The sequence below is a fragment of the Stylophora pistillata genome, chromosome 12 (assembly GCF_964205215.1).
Source record: "Stylophora pistillata chromosome 12, jaStyPist1.2, whole genome shotgun sequence".
In the NCBI taxonomy this organism is placed as follows: domain Eukaryota; kingdom Metazoa; phylum Cnidaria; class Anthozoa; order Scleractinia; family Pocilloporidae; genus Stylophora; species Stylophora pistillata.
The window spans coordinates 24,793,499-24,814,988 of NC_142530.1; the positions used below are offsets into that span (position 1 = coordinate 24,793,499).

The following is a 21,490-nucleotide window of genomic DNA, read 5'->3' on the forward strand; positions in this document are numbered from 1 at the left end:
TTACTATTTTTTGAAATCAACTATTTTCACCCTGTAGAGAAAACTTGACGCCTTTCATGTCACAAACCGTCACAAACTGTCCAAACTGTCACAAACCGTCACAAACTGTCACAAACTGTCCAACCAGTGTTCGTTAGCCCTAAGCTCGATCAACAGCTTAAGCAACACGAAATTAAGCCCCCTATTGTTAACCAACAATGTATCGTTTATGAATTTAAATGTAACCTGTGTGATGCAGGGTATGTGGGCTATACACGTGGTCACTTACACGAGCGCGTAGAAGGGCACAAAAGGAAATCATCTTCTATCTACAAACACTACCACCTCCAGCACAATAGTGAAATGCCTGAACGCTTGATCGAGCAATTCAACGTCATCACGAAATGTAACGGCAAATTTGATTGCCTTATTAATGAAATGTTGTATATTCGCATGCGTAAGCCAACACTGAACGTGCAAACGGATTCCATCCGCGCCAAGGTGTTTGTTTAAGCCGTTCAGTCTAATTTATGCTATTCTTGTACCTTTCCTTATTTGCATGTTTTTAAACTAGTCTCTTGATAATGGAGTCACGATGACCCCGAAACGTCGAGTAATAAATCTTTCCTGGTTTTTTCTATGCCTTTGCTTTAGCAAATCCCTGCTGATCAAAAATACATTTAACCATTTTAAATCAGTATTTGACCGAGGACTTTTGCCTTCTTTTATTTCTTAAATCGTATTTAAGTAAACGCGAAATCAATTTAGACTGCCGGTTTGAAAGATGAGCTTTTGTTCAAGATTTTTACGGCTTTCCGTGCTACCTAAGTGTAAGGAAAGACCGCAGATTGCCATATGTTGCTTAGAATGATTAGGTAAATTAGAATGGCAATCTGCGGTCTTTCCTTACACTTAGGTAGCTCGGAAAGTCGTAAAAATCTTGAACAAAAGCTCATTTTTCAAACCAGCAGTCTAAATCCCACAGGGATCAACGAACGCTTTTCATTCCACTAAACTATTCTTGTTTTCTCGTTGCCATGTTCCCACCAATAACGTAGCTCCATTCTCTGCCTTTAAAACCACACGCAACCCACAATTCCCCTATTCGCTCCGACGAAGGGCAAACGCTCGAAACGTCGGCTTTTGTAATCGTTACGGCGGCCAATTTACCACTTCAACTTTGTTGATATATCCAAATTATTTCGTTACTCCCACCGACGCAGCTCCAAACTGTTTCTTTCGAAACTATCAGCCTTTATGCATATAAAGTGTAAACCAGAATTACAATAAGGTTGCATAGGACATATCGTGCTACATACATGATTGTGATAATACCATGGGACATGATATGGACCTATTAAACATAAGCGCTTTACCGCTTTACCTAAATTTTAGACCAAGGACACTTGAGCCCGCGTTGTTGACGGCAACCCGCTGACGTAGCATTTCATTATTCGGCTCTGTCCCCCGTTAGTGTCCACGTTAGCCTCTGCGATCGACTGAAAGATCCGTGGCCTTTATTTAGCTCGAGGATGTAGTTTAAAATCTTTAACCATGGCCTATGTCCAGATCGATTTTGAAGACCTCGAATTTTTCGAGAAATGTGGTGGAGGCGCGTTTGGCTCTGTCTACAGAGCGAGGTGGAAATCGCAAGATAAAGAGGTAGCGGTAAAGAAGATCTTGAGTTTAGGAAAAGAGGCAAGTTATAATCAAATGGTGAAACTCGATAGGAAGTTGGATGACCCTTTGTCAGTCAAGTCTAATCGCGCAATCTGTTGTTAAATAACCAGAGATTTGGCGCATACGTAAATGAGGTTGTTTTGAGGTTTCTCAGAAAATCACATGAAAGCTATTGATGTACATTGATGTAAAAATCTCACTTGTGTTTTGACCAGATTATCCCGCTCTTGAAAAGTTAACGCAATTTTCAAATTTTAGCTATCGTTAAAAACACAATTGTGTGTAATTATGTGAGATTGAGAATGTTTCTGAATCGTACGCACTCGTTTAACAGCAGTGATGTAATTTTATTGTTGAAGGTTACCATTCACAGCTGTGTTTAATATTTTTCCGTCCTAAACAGATGCGATCGTAACCCTGAAACATGTGGGTGTCGAAGCTTGCAAGTCGCTGTAACACATGTTAATTTATTTTGCATTGGCTCAATTTTTTAACTGATCGATGCTATTTTGAGATGCACAATTCTAAATGAATTACACTCAAGTTTGTTGCGCTTTTGAAGAGTGATTACTTGTAAACCAAGATCTCACTTAACCTTGATGCACTTAAGGGTTTCTTTGTACTTACGTGTATTTTTGTCAAAGCAAAATTCCCTTATCCTAATCATACCTCATTTTCTATTCAAGAGGCAAACATAATTATTTATCACAAAGACCTCCTGGTAGAGATTTGGTGGATTCAAACGTGATGTCATGTCATCCTGTTTGGCTTGCATTTTGATGTGGTTGTTCTGTCCCCAGCTTACAAGCACTTCAACTCGTTGATCACGTTTTGAACAAATTTTGGAATTGTACATTCTCCTTTCACCTCTGAAAAAATTGATGCTTAACTTTGGCCAAAAGTAGTTCAGTTATTGAACTTTGACCTCCTACCTCTCTGTAACTGTTACAGAAGCTGCATGCTATCTTGAATTGTTTGTATTAAACACTTAAATGTTTGATACAATTAAATGTGTGTAGTCCTTTCAAAGAATATTTTAAATTGTTAACCCATGATTTTAATACAAGGAACAGAGGGACCACCGTTGCTCTCCCGAAACTGAGACTTGACTTTGCTCAGAAAAGTTTTTATTTTTTAGGAGCCTCAGCTTTTAATTTTTTACCTTTAAAAATCAAGCAAATTAGCAGTAGGGGTACCATTTAGGGAGTCTTTCGATCAATTTTTTGCATAGGGCATTTAGTTAGGTGGTAGTCATTCTTATCTTATTCTAGTTTTTATCCTTATATTATGTTATTTAGACAGGACCCCTTTGATAACAGTGCTCCTGCACTGAAGGACTGTCCTGTTTAAATATTCGTTTTTATTATTATTATTACTTAACTCTCTATGTACCTTTGTTTTAGGCGAGTATTTTGAGCATGCTCAGTCACAAGCATATAATCAAGTTTTATGGAGCTGTAAATTCGCAGCCCAACTTTTGCCTTGTGACAGGTGAGCAGCTTAATTAACTCTCACATGTTATTTGTATGATGACATTGTTCGCCCTAAATTAAACCCAGACTGGTTTGCATCAAAATTTTCATTTAACATTGCCACTTTCTTATTGTTTCTATGTGAGTACTCTTTTGATTTCAGTGTTCAGGGAATACTTTCTTATTAAGATCGGTCCAAGCATTAGGCATGGGTTGGAATTGGGTGATTATGATGTAAACATGTGTAAGGCAGCTATTAAAAGCTTTAGAATGGAAAATGTAGAGGATTTTACAACAGCAACAACATCCATTTGAAGCATGATTATTAGGAAAAAAAAATGAAAAATGCAATATGTTTAGTATCTGACAGAATAGACATATATTTAATTTTGATAGTTATTGTCTACCTGTTATCCAATCACAGCAGAAAACCCCAAAGTACTAAATAGTAATGTAACAGTGTTGACTATGACTTTTTGTTATTAAATTTTCTAGAATATGCTGCTAGTGGATGTCTTTATGATCACCTGGCAAACAATAAGCTTAATTTTGACCAGATTCTAAGATGGTCTACTGAGATTGCTTTGGGTAAGCAAAAGTTAGTTCCAATTGTAAGGGGTTTCTGTTATTTTAAAAAGTATGCATACAACAAAGAATCATGCTTGTGTTACTGGCAGCTCACCCAATTTTCTTTAACATGCATCATTTGGGGTGTGGGATGCAATCAAGGGAGTAAGTTTCTATAGAAACTGTGCTGTTGCATCAGCGGGGGTAACAGAGGTGGATCCAGGAATTTTTGATTGGGGGGTCCACACTTTGGTTCAGAAAGGACTGTTGGACTCTTTTGAGGCAAATTACTTCTCCCCCACACCCCCTCCCACCACTTGCGGTTGCACGTTATAAGTTCCTTGGCTGTTTACCGTTTACTTGCATTCATTAAAAAATCAGCCAGTTAAAAGTGATATATAATCCTGTCCATGTAAGAGTTTCAGTCTCAAAGTTGCAAGCGTCAGGTCTGGTAGGGGGGGGGGTCTGAACCCCCCGACCCTTCCCCTGGATCTGCCACTGGGTAACAAGGTAGTTTGGTTTTATTAACTAAGTTGAAATTGTAAATTGGCCAATGTAAAGAGTTAAAAAGCTGATGTTTTGATAGTTAACCCTTCTTCAGAGCTGTGAGATGTAATAGCTGATCAGGTAGCCTCTTAGACTCTGGTGGGTTATCATGTAATGTGTTCTTGGAAAAAGGCTGATAGTTTCTAAAGAAACTGTTTGTGGCTGCGTCGGTGGGGGTAACCAAATAATTTGAATATATCAACAAAGTTAAATTGGTAAATTGGACACTGTTACGATTATAAAAGTTGACGTTTTGAGCGTTAGCCCTTCGTCGGAGCAAATAGGGGAATTGTGGGTTGTGTGTGCTTTTAAAGGCAGAAAAAAAAGGAGCTATGTGATTGGTGGGAACATGGCAACGAGAAAAACACGAATAAATTAGTGGAATGAAAATTAAATTAGTTTTTCTCGTTGCCATGTTTCCACCAATCATGTAGGTCCTATTTCTGCCTTTAAAAGGGTACACAACCCACAATTCCCCTATTCGCTCCAACGAAGGGCCAATGCTCAAAACATCAGCTTTTGTAATCGTAACGGTGGCCAATTTATCATTTCAACTTTGTTAATATATTCAAATTATTTTGTTCTTGGAAAAGACACTTTTAATTAATGTCACATTTCCTCTCTCCACCTGGAAGTACATGTATTTATGGGTACCAGTTAACTGTCAAGGAAGCCCGATGGATAATAGGGATGGACTGGCATCCCAGTGAGAGAGAGTAGCTAATTACACCCGTTTGCTGTAGACACAAGGATAAGCTTAGACAAGATGGGCCGCCAGTTGAGCTGCTTCTGTCAAAGTAAGCAGCAGTATTATTGCTGCTTCTCCTGATTGGGTAGTTGGTCAAGTTTCCAAAATTAGACAACAGGAAGAAATTGAACTACAGTAACTATTAATGATTGTTATGATAGGTACAAGCTTAACCGTTTTACTCCCATGAGTGACCAAGAAAGAATTTCTCCTTACAACATCAATACAATATCAAACAGACAAGTGTTGAGAATAAAGAATGAAGAAAATTAGTATACACTAAAACAGTGGATAGCATTGAAGGCACGCTCTGATTGGCCAGTCAAACTCCAAATATCCTTTGCTATTTACCTCCGAGCAACTCAGGAAAAAATGGCATCCTGGTTTGCATCCATGACAAGCAAAGAAATCACTCAAATTAACAACGGTGGTGTATATTATCTCACTGTTTTAGTATATACTAAAACAACTATTCACCTCAGTGTTGGTGGTTAGCGATGGATATTTACCTCACCACAAATATCCACCACTAACCACCACTAACCACCTCCACTTCAGTGAATAGTTGTTAACTATCAACTAGGGTATTTTTAGTTGATCCAAAACCAAATTCTCCAAACTTACGCGATGAGAATTACATGATAGGCAGTAAGGAGAATTCCTATAAAGATCTAGGGAGTGAAAGAGTAAAGACATGTTTGTTTGTTTTTTTGTTTTTTTGTTAAGAAAACCATATTTCTGTATTAAGGGAACACATTGAAGTAACTCTATGACTACCAGGCACTTTTTTAACCCTTTAACTCCAAAGATCTGATTGTTAATTCTCCCCTCTAGCTGCTACAGATTTCCTTGTAAGTTAGTTACAAGAATTTGGTGTTAGATCAAAATAAAAACCTATACCTGATAAGTTTGAATATTCTCATTACCTGCTTGCTGGACAATGTATGGATATTATAAGGAGAAGTTGTGTATCAATCAGTTTCTGGGAGCTAAAGAGTTAAGAATGATGTATTTTTTTTTTGTTATAAATTGTGAGAGATAATAGGTAAGGTTAGAGTAAACAAGGTGTAGAATGATGTGAACACAAAGTTCTATCCAATATTTATAATTTACTGGTACCAATAACAAGTAATAAACGTTGCACAGGGTACATGTAGAATATTCAATGTGTCAATGAACACTAATCATTTTTATTTTTCCTCATATGTATACAGGTATCAACTACCTCCACAATGAAGCCCCAGTGAAGGTGATTCACAGAGATCTCAAGTCAAAAAATGGTAAATATTTTAAAAGATTAGATCTCACTCAATCAGGGGCATATAAAGATGAGGCTCAAGAAATGGTGATTGGGTACAGACTTATAAAAATGAGATTGATGTCAATGGATACTGAAAGCATGAAATTACAATTATACCACAATCAAACTAGATGTATCCTATTAAGTTTTACACTGAGGTAAAATGCTTCAAAGTTATTTAGATTAACTATTTATTACATATAGTACATTATTTGCTGTGAGTAATATTTCTTGATCTTGAGTTAAATGGCCATTTAAACCCTTGGAAGAAAGTCTGAGTTAAACTTTGAATGATATCTGCCAGTTGTTGAATTAAAATAGACTAGTGTACCTCACCGTTTCAGGCCTTATTACTAATTAGAAAAAAGCATATTGGATTTGATAAAAATACTAAATTATAGATGATTGGGCTTGGATAATGAGGATTGTGGTAATGCTCACTGTCGTCAGGAAAATGATTACAGTCGAACCTCGATTTTCTGGACCACTGGGGACTGGCCCGAATAGTCTGGATAATTGAGAGTCCCAATAATCGAAAATATGAACATTAATGAGTCAACACTGAATATATTTGTAAACTGTAACATTTAATCAAGAATCATGCAAGAATGAACCACAATCACAGGCCATTTCTGACTACAATTTACTACTGTACGTGTTAGGTGCGTTTAAGATCACTCGGGCAATAACCTTGCCCAAAATTGTCTTTTGATGCGAAACAAATTCAGTTCTGACTGGAATTTTATAACTCAGTTCGGTGTATGATAGCTTTCCTATGGATAATAAATGTGAATAATTAATATTCATGAAAAAAGGAGACCAGAAAAGCTAGTCCGGATAATCGAGAAGTCTGGATAATCGAGAAATCCGGATAATCGAGGTTTGACTGTAACACCTTTACTATAGAATAAGTTAAACTTTAAATTTTCAATTTATAGCTGTATAAACTCACTGTGCCTTCATTGTTTTGTTTTGCAGTGGTGATTTGCTCTAACTTGACAGTCAAAGTAAGTGTGCAGCCACATATTATTGCAGTGTACAATGAGACTCATGAAGCACACAAAATAGTGTGTATCCTAAGTATGTTAAATAACATAAATTTTATGACTGCATGCATTGAGAATCTGTACATATATTTTACTTTTAATTAATCACCTGCCTTAAAACATACCTGTACATATACCATCTTCATTTCCACTGTGGAGAAGAAGCATGTTGACATTTAAATTCTGACAGCAAGGAGGATGTTTGCATCATCAATTTACATCTACCATAAATGAATCATGAACAGTCATATCATTTGGTATGGCATTAGATGTACATGCGAGTAAGTACAATGACTCCAAATTACGATAAAAAACGATAATAAAAAAGTGCAATTTTAAAATATTATAGATCTGTGATTTTGGTACATCAAGATTCCTGAATAACACAACTAAGATGTCTTTGGTGGGGACATACCCGTGGATGGCTCCTGAGGTAATGAGAACCTAGTTATAAATGTATGACTACATAGAAGAAATTGAAAAAGGTGTTAATTCCAAACTGTGGCTGTACTTCTCCTTAAAACTATTTCCCTCTATTGAGATTCTGTACAGAGTCAGAGGATGCTATAAGGAATTGATTTCACGAATCATATGAATTGAAACATCCACATAAAAAACAGTCTTCGGGAAGGGAGCTACTTATAGATAATGCATACAAACTACATGGAAATTGATCTGCTGAAGTCATTGTTTAGAATTTTTCCTTCTTTAAGCCTCTAACCCCTAAGGGCAACTACATGTAGCTTGTTATTTCTCTTAACAATATTGCCTCTGAATTGCAAATAATAAGGTCACAAGGATAAAGGAAATAATTGCCAACTACAGAAGTTCTTGATTGTTAGAAAAATTCTCCTTGTCAACACCTTAAGCAAATATACAATATTGAGAACGGTATGGAGAATATGCATATTGATGTTAGGGTAGAGATGGTTAAAGCTATACTTTAAGCAAGAGAACACATTTTTCCGGCTTCTATAACATTATAAAGCCATGTGGGAAGTTGGGAGAACACAAGTAAGGCTTGTAAGGCTTATAATGTATTTACTTCCATAATCGAAATCTCAATTCTCTGCACTGTCTGCTTTTTATTTCTTATAATTTGAGTTTTGAGCATTTTGGTGTAAATCAATCTGATGAGCTTTCTGAGTGTTCTCCCAACATCCCAAGTGGTTTTATCATGTTATAGAGCTCGGAAAAGTAAAATGCATTCTATTGCTTCTATGGCATAGATATAACAAATGTGAGCTTTATAACCAGATAAAGTATCCGCTAGGAAACTGAATGGACTAATCAGATGATACCTACTATGTTCATTTATGTTATAAACATGCAATAAGATTCTGACTATTAATTACCCTCGACCATTTGCTCCTTAAAAAAAATGTGAAACTGTCTCCTTGCCATAACTCTTTTACTTCCTTGATCAAAATCTCAATTCTCTGCACTGTCTTCTTTATATTTCTTATAATTTGAGTTTTGAGCATTTTGGTGTAAATCAAAGAATGTCTCATAATTGATTTTTTTCCTTCTCAAAACCTCCAAGCGATAATTATTGCTAGCATAAGGTTTCTTTTCGGTTACCCTGCAATTGAAAGGGTTCAATATCACTTGACTGTCAGTACATGTCATCAATCAATTAGAACAGTTGATTGATGACAGGTCGGCCCTTCACTCCGACGAAGGGCTAACGCTCGAAACGTCAGCTTTTATAACCGTAACGGTGGCCAATTTACCATTTCAACTTTGTTGATATATTCAAATTAATTAGAACAAAGATTCAGTTTCAGATTATTGTATTTATACTCAGATAAGTACCAATAATTAATTTTGTTGTATACTCAGGTTATTCAAAGCATGCCCATATCAGAGGCTTGTGACACATTTTCTTATGCTGTGGTGAGTTTAAATGATCTGAGAGCTTTTACCGTAAACATCTTGTGTATCATGCATTTGTTTTATTTTGCACAGATGATCTCAAATTGCATCCAATGAAAATAATCTAAGATTCTGAAATGGTTTTTAAGATTACATGTACATTTATGTCATCACTTTGTCACTTCATTTAACACTCATTATAAATATGATGATAAATTGAAATTTTTTAAACATTATTTACATACTCAAACATATTTGCACGATCCTCGCAGTAAAGAGCCCTGCAAGGATCGTACACAAGTATGTTTCTATAACCGCAGTTCAGATATATGAATTTCATATATTCGTTGTGTTTATTATTTAGTCATACTGTACCTCTTATTAAAAGAGCTTGAGTTTTTCCACTTGGCTGCAGACAGGCCTTAAATCTGTGCAAAAAAAAAAAAAATTGAGTCTGATAATTTATAGTAGAGAACAAGAAAACAAAACAGAACAAGAAAACTTGTTTTCTTGTTCACTACCATAAATTATGGAACAGTTTTTTTCAATCAGATTTATGGCAATGTGTGCAGCCAAGTGGAAAAAAACTCTTTCTGTAGCTTACAGTACAGTCTTCGAGCTCTGTTAGGAAGAGGTATGTATGTTTAATTATATCTCTGAGTTTAAATAGTGGTGAGTGATTTCAATTCAAAGAAAGATTTGAATTTAGTGGGCCAAACAGTGATTTATTACCTGGCTTATAGAGCTGACTATGGTCATAGGCAATATGAAGCAAATCCTATGTTCTGATTGGCTGCCAAAGTGGGAAAGATTGGTTCATCTTGCCCACTCAGGATTGCCTGCTTTGATCCCACACAAGGAAAAAAGTGTGAGAAGCAGACTTACAAAGTTTGTAACTTTTGTACAATGTAGGTGATGGGTCACAAAAAGCATCTTCAGAAGACAGTCAAACCAAAGAAAAAATAAACAATGCTCATGAGTTTATTGTGCTGCATTTACACAGTCTGCTTTCTTTTCTGGCTCTCCCTGGCTTTCAATTGCTCATATGTGTGCTACTGTCACCAGTATGGGAATTGATTATTGCCTGCAGTCAGTATTGAGCTTGAATGAACTTTTTTTTAGGTGTTGTGGGAGATGCTTACCCAAGAGGTGCCATTTAAAGGACTTGATGGTATCCAAGTGGCATGGCTGGTTGTGGTAGAGGGAGAGGTAAATAAAATCAGTGTGGTAAATTATGGTTAATTTTGAAATAAAGCAAATACATGATCATGTATATGTTGTATGTATATTTTATCCTTGGTTCAAATTTTATTTTCCTTTGTTTCAAACTCATTATCATACATTAACAATCATGACCGAGAACAAAGGAAAATAAAATTTGAACCAGGTATAAAATTGAACTACAATATATATACTAGTGTCAACATACAAGTTATTGTCTCAGAGGGAGACACATCTAAGAGTCAGCCAAAGACCACTCCCCATAAATAAATGTCTTTGTTGGTAGTGTGTGATCTGTTTTTTTCTTTTTTTAAATAAATTAATAATAAAGGAATAATTAGAGAACAGATACGCGCTATGCCCTTTAGGATATTGCAAAAATCTCTTATTGTGATAATCATAACAATGATGACAATGAAAGCAATCACATTATTGAAGTTGTCCAATCTTGTTCATTTTCATTGCAAATTGTTTCTCAAAGTACCTGGTTTCTGAGGTGCAAATTTTATGTCTATTAGACTGAGTGTGATTTTTAGAAATGTGACATCTGTCAAGGGTAGTTGATTTCTTCAATTTTCCAGCGGTTGACAATTCCAAGCAGCTGCCCGGAAACGTTTGGAAAGCTCATGAAAAAATGTTGGTTAACGGACCCAAAGGTAATTATGGCCAATTCTCAGAAATTCTGAATCCTTTGTCTGGGTGATTAATACATCTTTGGCACTACCGGTACATGTATTTACAGTTTAAAGTGTTATCGATGAATGAGATCCTTTCTTCAGAGACTGAAGCATTTTGTTTTAATGTGTTGAAGTCACTTACCCATACATTTGTACACTAACCAGAAAAGAAGTAGAGAGAGAAACAGGGAAGGAATTAATATGATGATGCCTTGAAAAAAGACTGCCTTGATTTCTACAGAAATGAAGAGCAAAATCTTTCCTTATCAGCATGCAAAATCATAAGGTTTTAACGTTGTGAACTAATAAATAATTTTATATACATGTGGTTATTTCCATTGGAAGATGGGGGGGGGGGTTGCTTTAGAGGAAAGTGGTGAAGACTCAGTTGTAATTGTGTCTGATGGGAGACTACTTCTTCCTCAAAGGGAGATGTTAATTGTGGTGTCTGTGATATCCGCTAATCAGTCTTCACCTTGTGTCTATTGTATCATTTGCGCACAGCTTTACTTTGAAGTGTGCCGCATTTGGTGTACATGCTGTTGAGGAATTAGGCTACGCATGACTATTAGAAATATATCATGTCTTCTGGAATAGTAATGTTAGGTGTCGACTATCGTTTTTTTTTAGACAGATTTTTGATCTTGAAGTTTGTGAGGAATATATGGTTTACTTTGACATACATGTTAAGCAAGTTTGCTATGGCTTTCAGAGAATTTTAAGTTCAATTTGTATTATTGTACTGTACTTGGAGTCTAAGAATTAAACAAGAAGTCTTTACACTTCAGTTTCACATACATGTGCACTCTATGGTTGATTTACATAATTGATGCTTTACCTTTCCTTTTTTTAGGAACGCCCAAATTTTCATGAAATTTTGACAGAACTCAAAGCCATGGGTAAAGATGGTAAGTATAGAAATATGAATGATTAAGTATTGCATGCAAGGGTACATGAGCATGTAAAATAATTATTTATTTTAATTTTATATACCTATCACCAGCCTGTGACAATCATATAGGGGGCAATAACCTAAAAGTGACAATTCAAAGTCTGTAGCATGGGAAGAAGAGAAACCATCACTGAGTCATTATTTAAGTCATTAAATAAATAGAAATCCTCAATACCAAATCTTCAATATTTAAGTCATTAACAGAAATCTCCAATTCCTCTTGTGACATTGTGTTTTTTTTTTTTTTTTTCCAGCTTCTCTACAACAGGAAACAGACTCTTTTATTGAGCAGAAAAGGATCTGGAGGTAGGTTAATCAAGTATTCAGTAACATTCCTATCATTTTGTAAGATTCTTATGCCTTATTTAGGGCTTGACACTAATTGGTTTGTGGAAATTGAAAACCACTAGCCAAAACTGAATTTCTACTAGTCTGTGGCTAGTTGGCTACCATTAGTGTTGAGCCCTGTTTATTGTTGGTTCTGCAGGATGCTCATTGATTACAGTGAGCACTTGGTGTTGGCGCTGTAGATTGTGGCTCACTCATTCTTTACTTACATGTTGTTTTGAATTCACTTAATTTTCAGTAATGAAATAGAGGCAACATTAAGCAGGCTCAAGAAATTAGAAAAAGATTTAACAGTAAAGGAAAAGGAATTGCATGAGGTATGGAATTTACTGCGTCACCTTTCACCTTCTGACTGTTCATGATCAGAAAGTAAATTCTTGAGACATAATCAGTTTACTGCAATGCAGGAATTAAGACCAATTTTGATATATTTAAAGTGGAAAGTTGTCAATTAGTGGATATTTTATGGTTATCTTTGGCAAAGTGCTCTTTGACATGTGCTCTCTGACTTTTATCCTTGGTCTAACAGGCCGTGCGGTAGACAATTTTGTTTTGTTTTTGTTTATGTAATGATTTTGAACTTTTTTCTTAATCATGAGATGAAGAAATGTGAGTGTTCTGAGATGACTCAAACACCAGTTTACAGACCCCAGGATCTTACTATCTTGTATGTATTGAACACTTAGTAGCTGTTTTTCCTTGTTTAGAGAGAAGTACGTGTACTTCAAAAAGAAAAGGAAATAATTGAGCAGCAGTCTGTTTCAAAGGTACATGTGAATTATTAGTTTGTGCATTTTCCACTTCAAAATCATGTAACCTGTTGCACTTGGAACGTAATTCAAAATGTGATTTGCTGATTGATAAGACATAATAATATTGTAAAGTACATCAGCCAGGACTGGACCAGATCTTAGTTTTTTTTTTTTTTGTCAAAAATTTTAGGAAAAAAAATCAGTCAAATTTGTTTTGATAGTGAATGTTGTTGTTGTTTTTTTTGTTTTTTTTTTTCATAGAAAAGGCTGAATGTCTTTGCTCAAACCATAGTTTTTTTCTGTTGTTGTTTCATTTTGCTGCTGATGTTAGTGCCATTGTTGTTGCTGTTGTTTGTTTGTTTGTTTGTTTTTGGACTGTGACAGCTGAATGAGTAGAGTATAGCTCAAGTCTGCTCAAAATTCCCCCAAACAGGGTTCGAACCAGGATTTCTCTGTTCAATTGTTAAGCACATTTGTCAAAAAGCCACCTCCTCTTCTATTCAACAAAAAAAGGCCTATTTAAAACATTGTCTATATCTTTCTTCAGGTTCTGGACAAACATGACGTTAATGCCTGGACAGAGAATGATGTGGTTAGTTTGTTTGCAGTCTTTTAATATTTTTCTGCGCTTTTTCTTTTTATCTGTTGTATGATTAATTCTGTGTAATGTATTTCAGTGTTTGTGGCTGCAGCAAGTTGCACTGAACAGTAAGTTACTAGCAAAAATTACTTGCACAATGTTGCAGTTCAAAAAAAGCTCTGTAGAAAACTAAGTAGTATGTGTATGTAGCTTGACTGAAACTTCAGCTTCATGGTAGCCAATTTACATTTGTTTTGTCAACTCTGTTGATAAAGCCAAATTATCTTCTTGTTTACTTTACAATTTTTTAAGCTCTGATTTCGTAAAGTTTCAATTTGCGTTAAATTCAGAATGCTAGGCCTTCAGGGCTCAACTCTAACTTTTCAAATTACCAGACAAGTGGCTAGTGACATCTTGGATGTTACGACAATTTCAGTTTGTTTACTAGCCAAACTGGCTTGTGGAAATTGAAAACCACTTGCCAAACCTGAATTTCTACTAGTCAGTGGCTAGTGGGCTACTGTTGGTGTCGAGCCCTGGCCTTGTTTGCTAAATTGTCGTAATCTATTTATAGGTGGGCACAAAGATCTTGTGACGTATTTACAGCTGTTTCAAGATAATCATATCACTGGGAGAAGGTTAGTTTTTCCTTTATTTCACAAAGGAATGCACCTGTCCTATCTTAGTTCAGTGGCTTTTATTAGTGACTTTGTAAACACTTCTCATCTGTCTATTTGAGTCGTTGTATTAAGTTTTAAATATGTTAGTTTTCATTTCCCCTTGCTGATATGTGTTTTGTTGTATTTCAAAATAGATATGGTGGTAGTGCATGGATTTGGTAGAAGGCAGGTTTTTGGAGAGGAAGTTTGGTCAGAAAAAGCAGAGTTAGATAAAACGTATACTATGAAGTTTGTTAGTCACTAAGTAAGTGTTGTTTTAATCAAATAGTTGATAAGGAATTTGATCCGTCACTCGGGCAGCCAGTCAATCAAAAAGTCAGTCACTCAGTTATTCAGGGAGTTATTTAGATAGGCAGGCAGTCAGGCAGCCAGTCAATAAGAAAGTCAGTCACTCAGTTATTCAGAAAATTATTCAGAAAGTTATTCAGGCAGGCAGGCAATCATTCAGAAAGTTAGTAAGTTGCTCAGAGATTCAGTCAGTCAGGCAGTTAGTCAATCAGAGAGTCAGTTACGCAGTTGGTCAGGTAATCAGTTGGGCAATCCCTTAGTCAGTCAGTCAGTCAGTCAGTCAGCCAGTTCAACAGAAAGTCAGTCAGCTATTGAGGGAGTCAGTCGGGCAGTTAGTCAATTGGATGGTCAGTCAGGGAGTCAATCAGTTAGAAAGTCAGTGGATACAGCCGGCATTTCGTCTTTCGGGTATAGAATCAAATTAGTAATCGTGAGTGTAAACTTACATTTTTATCACACAGGCTCATCGTGCTCACAGAGGAGAACTTGGTCGCTCTTGGCATAGAATCCTTCGGTCACAGGATTGAGTTGATGGTAAAATGTGTGCTTTAGTTCAAGCTAAGAAATTTATGAAATGTAATTGGTTAAAATAAGGCACCTCAGTCAGCTTTGAAATGCTTGTTTGTTAAAAATTAAGTTTCCATGATAACTCGAATGACCTTTGCAACACGGTGGAAAGATTTCTGGAAGGCGACGGGGAAAATACTAGAAGGATATTTTGTAGAAAAAAGGAACGGCAAAGAAAAAAAATTGGTTTATTGTGAGATCTTTTAAAAAGGATTACTCCATGATATTTTAAGCTGCACTGTCAAATAGCTTGACAGGGTTATCGCTAAGCTACGAGTATGAAAGAGTTCTTTGGAAATTGTTGTTTTCGACAGTTACGAACTCATGTGTAAGAAGGTTGTCAAACAGTAACGGATGACGGAATATTTTACTTTCAATCATCAAGAAAAATAAGATCCTTTGTTTTTTATGTATGTCTGTTTGCAGGAGCAAATTTGTCATTTAAGGTCTGAGAGTGAATCAATGATGCACTTTCCTCCGCTTCGATCCAAGGTATGAGGCAAAATTGTTTGTTTTTGTTTTTTCATTGTTTATTTTGCTTTTTTCATGATTTGTATTTTGTTTGTTACTATTATAAATGCAACTTCAAAAGCACCCTTTTTTCATAAACGTTTTAAACCAGCGCCATTTTTGAGCCAGCTCGTAGCACTTCAGTGCAGGTAGAGAGTTTCAAGTTTGTAAGTTATGTCTAACAACCTCCAGAGCAATTTCCACTTGAGTATCGAAGGAATCCGGAATTTTTGCTTCATTTCGCTTTATGATTGGTCTAGAAAACTCGTGCGATATTCTCCGCCAATCAGTTGCAAAACTAAAACCAATCGTGACTTGGTCAGTTGCGTTTTATGGCGCTTTAGGTTGTAAGCGTGTTTATACCTGGGATTTTATTGGCTCCTTTTGATATTTTATTTGTTCCCACTGGCTGTTGAAATTACTACATTCAGGATGATGTCACTACAAATGGTTATCCAAGCAGTCAACCGCAACAGCAGTTAACTCTCATTCTGTTATTTGGTAATCACTGTAGAATGGAGAAATCCTCACAGGTGAGTGCCTGGGTGTAGTTTCTTTCGTTGATAAAATTTTGATCTGTGCGATTGTACACGAGCCTTAACTTTGCATAGAAGCTGAGGTTGCAGAGAGCAAGGAGGTCATTCGTCTGAAACAATGCACCTCTGATGGGGACAATTTGAATGAATCAATCGTGAATCGGGACTTTAGAAAATTATAAGCGATCTAACTTTCTTGATTTCGAGGACAAAATACGAGTGAATTTTAAAACTGAGGACAACATTATTTTTTACAACTAAGCGCAGCAGCCCTCAGCTAGCTTGAGACATACATGTAAACTGCCGCAAGAATAGTTTAGCTCTTGAACTCCCTGAGTGACCAAGATAGAATTTCTCTTTACAATATCAATACAAAGTCAAGAAGACAAGTGATGAGAATAAAGAAGAATATCATTTGGGGGATTATGAGATGATCCAATATCTAATTCTCCATACTAACATCATAAGAATTGTACCGCAGACAGTTAGGAGAATTACTACTGACATCTTGGAAATGAAAGGGTCAAGTAGACTCATCCTCATCCAAGCACTAGGAAACGAAGCTTTGACGTTTTTTGTCCATTATTAACTCATTAAACCGTAACGTGAATATGCATATTCTCTGTACTGTTCTCTGTACATTTTCCAAGGTGCTGACAAAGAGAATTTGTGGAACAATCAACAGCTTCTTTAGTTAGTGATCATTTTCTTTATTGTCGTGACCTTAATGTGTGATTCAGGGGTGGTATTGTAAGGAGAAATTAGATGCTGGTCACTCTTAGAGTCAAATGGTTAAATGTGAAACAACCAGACATAAACTGGTCTGTTGTAGAAGAAGGCGAGATGTTTCATCCAAATTTCCTTCCCCTTTAACAGGAGCACAAATGGAAGATGTTTGTGGAAATTGACGGAGACGAAAATGCTCTACTTTTAGTGAAGGTGGGAACAAGTTTTAAATAGTTTCGTTGGTTTGTAATTACTGATCCACCCTTTTAAGTATCTTCTTTGAAGGACAGTGGAAAAGTCAATTTGTTTTGGTCTTATCTTCGTTCTCTCTTCGTTTAGAGTGTCACATTCTTCGTCAAACACACAAGTGACGTCCAAACACTGAATCAGGTATAAATCTAAAAGTTGTTGCAATAATTCTGTGTTAAGCGTTGTGAATTGGATTGTAAACTAGTGGATGAAGCTTAAAGCGAATTCGGACTTATTCCTAGACGGGAATTATTTCACGTAGCTTATTATCACCGACGGCCAAGTGGTAGTTCATTTTCCGCAATTGTTTTGATTTGGAGCGGTAGGTATGTACTTTTTTGAACTTGCCCTTTGCCTTACAGCCGCCCTACGTCATGAGCAGCTGGTGTACCAGCAATCCCGGTGCGGCACCTGTTGTGGAATGCACGGTGAATTACGAGGTATGGTGCACTAAGGTGATTCCCTTGTTTTGCACTGCGCAACCTTTTCTGCGCATAGCACTGTGACATCGAAGATGGCGGCCGTTCTTTCCGCTAGCGTGAAAAGAACGGACAAGGGCCACTTTTGAAGAGCGAAAGCTTTTATTCGTAATAAGAATGCCGCAAATCGGCTGACAGCTTCCTGGCCTGCTCTCGAAAAACGAGTCCCAGTCCCCACCGCGCAAATTCTCCATTTTGACTGCAGTTTGTGAGGAAACAAGCACGGTGACACCCGATTTTTTTTTTTTTTCAGTTATTTGCTAAGAACAGTCTAATAAGAGTATATTTGAAGAAGAAAAAAATTTTGGAAAATAGTTCCGTACTTGGTGTATTTTGGCCAAGGCGAGGACTTAAAGCTAACCACGGAACTGTCCGAAAAAGTGCAAAATCCCCACAACCAGGCAATCAAAAACAGCTAAAATGAAGCAGTACCGCTTATTTTAAGAAAAGAAGCTTTAATTTCAAAATAAAATTTTGTCTTTCAAGTTACCAAGGCTAAATTCTGTACGAAAGTAAAAATACCCCATTTTAAGAGCTTGCTGACGCGTAAATAAGCAAGGTGACCTCATTTTTTTATTGCATTTTTTTTATGTCTATATCATGAGTGTTAACTATACCAAGTTTCAAAAAAAGTTTGATTGTAGAACAATTTCAAGAGAATTACCTTAAACGCGTTCTCATTGACCCATGTGCATTGCCCGGTGTCTCGGAAATTTTCTCAGTTCTTCCTTTCACTGCTGTCTCATATTGTTGTATTTCCAACTTCGCGAACATGGACTCAGAAATTCATCAACTTCATCAAAATTCATCAAAAGTGGGAAAAAAACAACAAAACTGACATTTGCTGCAAGAAGGACTCGAGTTCACGCTCTCAAGAGGTATAAGTAGCAAATTTACATGGCTCGCAAATGAGAAAAAACAACTCGTTTCGACTAACATGTAATCTTTCTGTTTCGTTATTGTTCTCAGAATGAAGTCAAAAAGCCCAGAAATACCAAGCATGTGCATACAGTTCTGCTTAAAGAGAGCGGCTCAACGAGAACAAAAACTGTCCATTTAACGCTCAAGCAATCAGCAGGATCCAGTGCAAGAGGGAACAACCGCCTGGACGGGCCTTCATCTCAATCCCCTACCCCACCTGGATCTCCTTGTGTAACCAAGGTAAATGTAAACAGGTTTACTCTCCATTCATCTGGTGTAAGGGTTGTTTGTCTTTGATGAGCCGAGATATTGATTCAGTCAGCATTATTTCTGGTGTTGGAACTCCGATCTATCGACGAATCAAGCTAGCTTTATACTATTTTAAAGACGGAACTTCAACCAAACAGGTTTACTAAGATGTAGAATATTAACATTGCTAAGGGGGTCATCTAGAGATAGGGCTGGAGATAATAGAGGTTTGAGCTTGATTGCCCATGTGAATATAGTATCATGGCTACGATGATACTCCAATATGAGGACTCCTTCTGACTGCATGCAGTGTTGTCCATTCTGATACAAAAAGTACAGACTGAAAGCGAGTCAGGGTAGAAGTAATTGCAGTCATATCCAATCGGTAGCAATCAGAGACAGACTGACCTAGGCAAACTGGAGTGTTAGAGTCTCTGAGTTCTACCAAAAGTGTAGCATTCCCAACGCTTGAGTTTTCATTCTTGGTCAAGACCCCTGCATTTTTACAGTGATACGCCTCCCTTTCTATACAGTCACTGTTAAAATGCACTTTCCATTGTGAAAGGGAACCTTTTTCTCGTGAATTCATATCTTGTTTCATTTCCCAAGGCTTCAGGCTCAAGACGCTCGTCTTTCTCCAATCTCCCTCCACCTCTTTTGAACGCTGTTCGTAGTAAGCAAGACCCATTTCCAGTCACGTGGGCGCAGAAAGTGGCATTTAGTGGCCCTTCAAGTCCTGAAAAAAGACCACCCACAAGAGTGGTCCCATCTGCTACAACACCGACAACACGGAGTCCCCCAGATAGCTGTCCTTGGAGTGCCTCCGTCAGCACTAAATCTCATAAAGGTTAGTACTTCTTGCACTTTTAAGCACAAAAGGAAGCTTTCTAGTGCTTCTTTTTTTAGTGTGGTGATACTCACAGTAATTTAACTTTAACTCTTTAGAGTTGCTTTGTGAAACAGGTAAACTTATGCGCGTATTTACTAATTCAGTGGTGTTTACGGTACCCAGTGCGGCAGCTCCCGCTGTTTTTGTCTTTATTCTTCGTGTTTTTCTTAACTGAAAACTTATTATTATCACCGTCACTGTCACTCCATTATTATCTTTACCGTAACCTTTCCTGCTACCATAACTATGATTACAACCAGTAATCTGTTTTATCATTATCATAGCTATCGCCACTGTCATTCTTATTGTTGTTGCTATTTTCAGGAAACCCTTCCAACTGGGACGCGAGTTGGATATCAGATAGCAGTCCTAAGCCACGCTCCTCTTTTTCTCCCTCAGACCCTACCCAGGGTCAATCCAGTCAGCAGCATCAATCGTCCAGAGGCAGAAGAGGAAGGGGCAGAGGTGCAAGAGGAGGTGGCCACAGGGACCAGAGCTACCAGCGAAGTTTTAGCGATTCAAAGTATGCCGGTAGAGGTTCATATGCTCGGGACAATGAAGCGATAAAGGAACGCATGATTGCTAGTGAAGGTGCCACTCGAGTTGCGCGGAGGAAAAGCAGTGAGGTTGCAAGACTCTACTCACAGCAGAAGGAGACTAGGGCACGCAATGACAGGGGGACACCAAATGGAATGAATGCGTTCGATAGTACCTCATCTTCATCCGATGCAGCCGATCGGGACAACGCACCGGGTAATGACACGAGTTCGGGATGGTGTACTGTTTCACACCAGAGGACACATCGGGAAGGAGCTGGAACCACAAACTCGCAAAGAAACGATCGTAGAACATTTGATAAGCGGGCAGTTGATGAGGGGAGAGGAACTAGAAGAGGGGGTTATCAAGGTAGAGGAAACCAAGGTCGAGGCGACCGGGGCAGGGGAACTGGAGGCCCCAGGGGGCGTGGGCGTGGGCGTGGAGGAAGGGGATCGATGTAGACAAAGAATATTTGTTGCGTGCGTGTTGTTAAGGGATTGCAGATTTGTGTCGAATATTTTTACATTGTGGCTTTTCGAACACAAAAACGTCGAAATGGTTTTCTTTTTATTATGTTGTTAGTGCTCTCCTCAGCTTGATAAAGGTATATTTCTGTTTAAACCAGCGGTTCTCTTATTCTTCTTTAACTTGTCAACTCTATGTGGTGTGTATCCTGTCAAGCGTCCCTTCTTCGACATGTATTCGCGATTGATCCCTACTAAAAAAACAACTGATACATCATTGCATCGAGATCATCATTTACGTACATGCATTTTTTTTTATTGAAACAGTTGTTGAATTTAAAACAAAGAAAAACAAAACAAAACAAAACAAAGCAAAACAAAAAAAGAACAAAAAAACAAAGACATGAAAAAACAAAACAAAACAAACCATACAAAAATGGGTCTGTCAATGGCTCGAGCTATCCGAATAGTTGACAAGTCTCTTATCGATTTATGATGCTGGTCGCAACTAGACGACGAGTGGCTATTTTGATGAATTTTATTGATTTAAAAAGTAATAAACATTTTATACTATTCTGCTATGGTGTATCTTATTTATTTTACCTCTTCAATAAGTTACAAAAGTAATGCGTCGATCAGTCCGAAGCTTTAA

At 37.2% G+C, this 21,490-nt stretch overlaps 1 protein-coding gene across 1 annotated transcript; it reads left to right on the forward strand.

Annotated features, from left to right (window-relative positions):
• Positions 1-1,425: 1,425 nt before the first annotated feature.
• Positions 1,426-21,417, forward strand: LOC111323607 (mitogen-activated protein kinase kinase kinase 20). Its single transcript, XM_022926998.2, has 25 exons — positions 1,426-1,677; positions 3,063-3,150; positions 3,627-3,719; positions 6,207-6,272; positions 7,271-7,299; positions 7,688-7,771; positions 9,181-9,234; positions 10,336-10,422; positions 11,016-11,090; positions 11,965-12,019; positions 12,318-12,369; positions 12,650-12,728; positions 13,119-13,178; positions 13,711-13,755; positions 13,841-13,871; positions 14,318-14,381; positions 15,173-15,245; positions 15,705-15,770; positions 16,220-16,321; positions 17,201-17,263; positions 17,390-17,440; positions 17,662-17,739; positions 18,748-18,939; positions 19,558-19,795; positions 20,162-21,417. The coding sequence occupies exons 1-25, from the start codon at positions 1,534-1,536 to the stop codon at positions 20,833-20,835; spliced, it is 2,643 nt and encodes an 880-aa protein (XP_022782733.2). The 5' UTR covers positions 1,426-1,533; the 3' UTR covers positions 20,836-21,417.
• Positions 21,418-21,490: the final 73 nt, after the last annotated feature.